Source organism: Callorhinchus milii, unplaced genomic scaffold (assembly GCF_018977255.1).
Source record: "Callorhinchus milii isolate IMCB2004 unplaced genomic scaffold, IMCB_Cmil_1.0 Scaffold1, whole genome shotgun sequence".
Taxonomy (NCBI): Eukaryota; Metazoa; Chordata; class Chondrichthyes; order Chimaeriformes; family Callorhinchidae; genus Callorhinchus; species Callorhinchus milii.
Window position 1 is genome coordinate 8,317,389 of NW_024704742.1, and position 5,809 is coordinate 8,323,197.

Sequence of the window (5,809 nt, forward strand, 5' to 3'; positions counted from 1 at the left end):
ATAACCTCCGGACTTTGATACAGAGCTTTATCAGATGGTTGAAAGATCTCAAAAGTGCTTCAAGGGGTTTGACTGTGGATACATATGAAGGCAAACTATTGTATTATTATGTTTTTATAAAAGAAAGCGATCCTCCAACCAATACCCTGAGTAAACAGAGGTTTGTGGAGTAAAGAAACTTGCCTAATGTTTTGTCCTGCCCGGAAATCAAACCCAGTTCCTCTCACTTGCGAGGCGAGTGCTCTAAGTATTCCTGCCCTCACTGCTGTCCGGTGCCCTGTGCCCAGCCCTCCCGTGGGCTGGCACACACCCAGTAGCTGTCTGGCTGCAGGATCAGCCCGGAGCGGCCCTGGAGGTCGGGCAGGCCGTGCCCTGGCGCGGGGCAGAAGGTGAAGCGCTGGAGCAGCCAGCTGAGCAGGAGGAAGAGCTGAACCCGGGCCACAGCCTCGCCCACACACGCCCTGGGCCCCGCCCCGAACGGCAGGAAACCACCAGGAGAGACTCGATGGTCTCCACCATCCACAAACCTGTCTGTGTAACAGCAACAATGCAGCACATTTACACAGAGCCCTCCATACACACACACACACACCGGTCTGTGTAACAGCAACAATGCAGCACATTTACACAGAGCCCTCCGTACACACACACACACATTCTGTGTGACAGAGGGGAACAACATCAAAAACAGCAATAACAGCAGCAACAACACAGTAAGAACAACAACAGCAACACCAGCAGCGGCAACAGCAGTAACAACAACAACAAGATTATATTTGTATAGCGCCTTTCATGTCGGGAGGACGTCCCAAGGCGCTGGACAGTGTATACAGCATTTCAGACCCGAGCTGGGGTCGGGGGGGAAACGGAGGGGAGGGAGCGTGGCCGATGGCATGGTCGAAGAGGAGGGTCTTGAGGCGGGACTTGAAGAAGGCTAAGGAGGGGCGAGGCGGAGTGATTCAACAACAACAGCAGCAGCAACAACAACCCCGCAGAAGCGATAACAATAACAGCAGCAACAACAAACTTACATTTGTCTAACGCCTTTCGTGTCGGGAGGATGTCCCAAAGCGCTGGACAATCAGTGTTGCGGACCCGAGCTGCGGGTGCCCGGGTTGGGGATCAGGATTGGGAAGGGTAGAGAGCGGGGAGGGGGGGTGGGGGTGTGGAGGGTGACCAAAGGCACGTCGAAGAGGAGCGTCTTGAGACGGGTCTTGAAGGAGACAAGGGAGGGGGCGAAGCAGAGGGTCTGAGGGAGTTCCAGATGGTGGGGGCAGAGTGGCAAAAGACCAGCCTGAGGACAGTGGGGCGGGCAAGGCGGGGGATGTGAAGCAGGCCGGAGACCACTGAGCAGAGGGAGCGGGCAGGTCAGTAGGGACCTAGAAGCGTAGAGATAGCGGGGAGCAAGGCCATGGAGCACTGCATGATCTGATGAGCAGCAACAGCAACAACACAGCAACAGAGCACGTTTATACACAGCACCCACGCACACACACACACACACTGCCCCTCACATATACACACACTACCCGCCAAACACACACACCTGTTACCTGGGTTAAAGCGCTCTGGATGGTCCCAGGTGACCGGGTTATGGTGAATGGCCCACATGTTGAGAATCACACGTGTGCCTTTTGGAATCGTATGTTCTCCAATACTAGACGTGAAAGAAGCATGTTACACCCTAATCCCAGACCGTCACATCACGCGACACCACATGGGGTTGAAAGGTTACCCACTGAATGGCCCCTCCTTTGTCTCCCACCTCACCCCCTCCCTTGTCTGCTTCAAGACCCATCTCAAGATCCTCCTCTTTACCATTCCCTCGGTCACCCTCCATCCCCCTGCCCTCCACCCTCCCCAATCCCGATCCTCAGCTCGGGCACCTGCAGCTCGGGGGATGGGGTGGAGATTCGGTCGGGTTGAGTGTTGTGGCGGTTGGGGGGAAGGGAAGTGTGAGGGGGAGGAGAGTGTAAGGGGGAGGGGAGTGTAAGGGGGAGGGGAGTGTGAGAGAGGAAGGGGAGTGTGAGGAGAGAGGGGAGTGTGAGGAGGGAAGAGATGAGAAGGGGATTTGGGATAGGAGTTGGGGTTGTGGTGGGGTGGAGTGAGGGTGGTAGAGTGGTTGGGGTGGGGGTAGGAGTGGGTTTGTGTGGGGTAGGAGTGAGGTTTGGGTGGGGTAGGAGTTGGGTGTGGTTAGGTGGGTGGGGGTAGGAGGGTTGGTGAGTGGTTGGTGGGTGGTGAGTTGGGGTAGGAGTGGTGGGGAGAGTGGGTGGGTGGTAATGGTTTGGGTGGGGGTAGGAGTGGGTTTGGGTGGTGGTGGGTGGGTGGGGTAGGGTGGGGTAGTGGGGTTTGTGGGTAGGTGAGTTGGTGGGGTAGGAGTGGGGTTGTGGGGGGTTTGGGGGGTAGGAGTGGGTTTGGGTGGGGTAGGATGGGGGTGGTGGGTGGTTGGGGTGGGGGTAGGAGTGGGGTTTGGAGTGGGGGTAGGAGTGGGGTTTGGGGTGGGGGTATTACCTGGTGTCTGCGAGGGCCACGTGGGGAATGAGGAGGGGAGCAATGAATTCCTTCAAAAAATAATAATAAATTGGTCACTCAATCTACGACTGTTTGTGGAATCTGCTGTGAGCAATTGGCTGTTGCGTTTGGCCCACAAAATACACAGTCACTACACTTTACAGTATATTTTGTGAAGCGATTTCAGACGCCTTGAAGATATGATGAGGCGCTATATCAAATGCAAGGATCAACACAGCAAGAGTGAGGGGGAGAGCACGGAGCAGGAGTGAGGGGGAGAGCACGGAGCAGGAGTGAGGGGGAGAGCACGGAGCAGGAGTGAGGGGGAGAGACGGAGCAGGAGTGAGGGGGAGAGCACGGAGCAGGAGTGAGGGGAGAGCACGGAGCAGGAGTGAGGGGGAGAGCACGGAGCAGGAGTGAGGGGGAGATCATCACAGCAGGAGTGAGGGGGAGAGCACGGAGCAGGAGTGAGGGGGAGATCATCACAGCAGGAGTGAGGGGGAGAGCACGGAGCAGGAGTGAGGGGGAGAGCACGGAGCAGGAGTGAGGGGGAGAGCATGGAGCAGGAGTGAGGGGAGAGCACGGAGCAGGAGTGAGGGGAGATCATCACAGCAGGAGTGAGGGGGAGAGCACGGAGCAGGAGTGAGGGGAGAGCACGGAGCAGGAGTGAGGGGGAGAGCACGGAGCAGGAGTGAGGGGGAGATCATCACAGCAGGAGTGAGGGGGAGAGCACGGAGCAGGAGTGAGGGGGAGAGCACGGAGCAGGAGTGAGGGGGAGAGCACGGAGCAGGAGTGAGGGGGAGATCATCACAGCAGGAGTGAGGGGGAGAGCACGGAGCAGGAGTGAAGGGGAGAGCACAGAGCAGGAGTGAGGGGGAGAGCACGGAGCAGGAGTGAGGGGGAGATCATCACAGCAGGAGTGAAGGGGAGAGCACAGAGCAGGAGTGAGGGGGAGAGCACAGAGCAGGAGTGAGGGGGAGATCACAGCAGCAGGAGTGAGGGGGAGAGCACGGAGCAGGAGTGAGGGGGAGAGCACGGAGCAGGAGTGAGGGGGAGAGCACGGAGCAGGAGTGAGGGGGAGATCATCACAGCAGGAGTGAAGGGGAGAGCACAGAGCAGGAGTGAGGGGGAGAGCACAGAGCAGGAGTGAGGGGGAGATCATCACAGCAGGAGTGAGGGGGAGAGCACGGAGCAGGAGTGAGGGGGAGAGCACGGAGCAGGAGTGAGGGGGAGACTGGATGTCAGCTCCGAGGCCAGGCTGACAGCCACTGGGCAGGTTATCGAATACAAACCACACTTACGAACAACATTGTTCTATGAGCTGCTGGGGATACCAGTTCCCTGGGCTCCACTCTGCACTACTAACTCATGGCGGTCACTGAGCAGCGCTGCATCTGCACTTGATCATATTACAAATGACACATTTTCCAGATATCATCGGGGCTGTGTCTGGAAATCCCACGACAGACATCTCACCCCGTCCCTGTGCACAGCTTACACCAGGGATATGTCTGACACCCAACGCAGCTGAAACCCTTGTCCACGCCTTTGTCACCTCCCTCCTCACTTATTTTAATGTCCTCCTCACTGGTCTCCCCATCTCCACGACCCACAAACTACAACTGCTCCCAAACTCCACCTCCCATGTACTCATCACACTAATCCTCGCCAGACTCCACTGGCTCCCTATCTGTTGGATACTGTTTTCAATGAGAGTGTTCAGACGAATGAGAGTTTCAAAAAAGTTTTATTCAGTCCTGCAAACAGCCGCAGTCCACCCACAACTTCCTCAGACCCTCATGGCTGCAGAGAGCTTGTAAATCTGTTTAAGCTGTTTATCATATCTTAGCTCACTCATCATACACCCAAATATGTTGTTGTTTTGAGTTCAAACAATGGAGTCCTGTAGCTCTGGTTAGAGCACTCGCTTTGCAAGTGAGAGACCTGAGTTCAATTCCAGGCAGAGGGCGAAACCTTGGGCAAGTTTCCTTACTCCACACAGAGCCTAATAATAATCCTCCAAAAAAAAACAATAATAAATTGGTCATTTTCAATCTACGACTGTTTGTGGGACATTGCTGTGCGCAATTGGCTGCCGCGTTCGCCCACAAATATACAGTCAATTCACTTTACAGTGTGTTCTGTGAAGCGCTTTGGGACGTCCTCCCGACGTGAAAAGCGCTATATCAAATGCAAGGATCATTATTATTGTTATTATTATGGTCGACCGATGTTCTCCCACACTATCACACACTCTAAACTCCATACCCCTATTACAGCAGACCTCGCCAGGCTCCACTGGCTCCATATCACTGAATAGATCAATGTTAAGATTCTTTCACTTGTTTACAAATCCTTGGCACACCCCGACCTCTCTTGACTTGCTTTCTCCTCACTCCACTACCCACTGCCTCCGCTCGGCTGACTATGGTCTCCTATTTGTCCCTCATCCCCTCTCCACCATTGGCAGCTGCACTTTCAACCACTTTATTCCCAAACTCTGGAACTTCCGCCAGCAATCCCTCTGCCTTGCCCCCTCCCTTCCCTTTTTCAGATCACGCCTGAAGACCTTCCTCTTTGACCATTCCTGCAGTTGCCTCCCCGTGAAGGGCGCTGTGTAAATGCAAGCTCTTGTTGGACAGGTTCCTGATCAACGCAGATTCCTGTTGCTCAGTGGTTAGTGCAATTGCCTCGCAAGCGAGAGGATGCGGGCTCGATTCCCGGCAGGGGGAAAAGTTTGGGGAAGTTTCCTTACTCCAGACCCTCTCTGCGTATCCAGTAGTAAGTAGGAACCCGGTTCCTGGTCGATTACTGAAGCGCTTTTCCGGGGGTAATAATCCCTTAACATTTTTTAAAAATACAATAATGTATAATAATATACTTCAATCCACGACTGTTTGTGGGACGCTGCTGTGCGCAATTGGCTGCCATATTTCGGCCCCAAAATATACAGTCAATTCACTTAACAGTATATTCTGTGAAGCCCTTTGAGATGTTTGAAGACGTCATAATGTGCTGTATCAGATGGAAGGATTATTATTATTGAACAGTTTTTTTTTGCCGATTCAGTTTGTTTTATTCGAAGCACCTGATCGACAACACAGCTACAAAAATATCACCCAGCACCCAACTCCACAGGCAGACACAACCCCACCCCCAGACACACAGCCCACCCCCCGCACACACACACACACACCACACACACACACACACAGAGCTTCCCCCCCCCCACACACACAGCCCCACACACACACACACACACCCACACACACACACACACCCACACACAGCCCCCCGC

The 5,809-nt window shown here is 54.6% G+C and overlaps 1 protein-coding gene across 1 annotated transcript; it reads right to left on the reverse strand.

Annotated features, from left to right (window-relative positions):
- Positions 1–198: 198 nt before the first annotated feature.
- Positions 199–3,821, reverse strand: LOC121849681 (steroid 17-alpha-hydroxylase/17,20 lyase-like). The gene is made up of 4 exons (XM_042338109.1): positions 3,813–3,821; positions 2,512–2,561; positions 1,554–1,657; positions 199–531 (listed from the first exon to the last, which is right to left on the reverse strand). The coding sequence occupies exons 1-4, from the start codon at positions 3,819–3,821 to the stop codon at positions 260–262; spliced, it is 435 nt and encodes a 144-aa protein (XP_042194043.1). The 3' UTR covers positions 199–259.
- Between the last annotated feature and the right edge of the window lie 1,988 nt (positions 3,822–5,809).

What these genes read in the sequence shown, in the direction of transcription:
- LOC121849681 (XM_042338109.1), bottom strand. An exon ending in GTGGCCCTCGCAGACACCAG is followed by an intron (nt 1,658 to 2,511) that starts GTAATACCCCCA and finishes TTTCACGTCTAG; the next exon opens with TATTGGAGAACATACGATTC. An exon ending in TCCAGAGCGCTTTAACCCAG is followed by an intron (nt 532 to 1,553) that starts GTAACAGGTGTG and finishes GCTGTTACACAG; the next exon opens with ACAGGTTTGTGGATGGTGGA.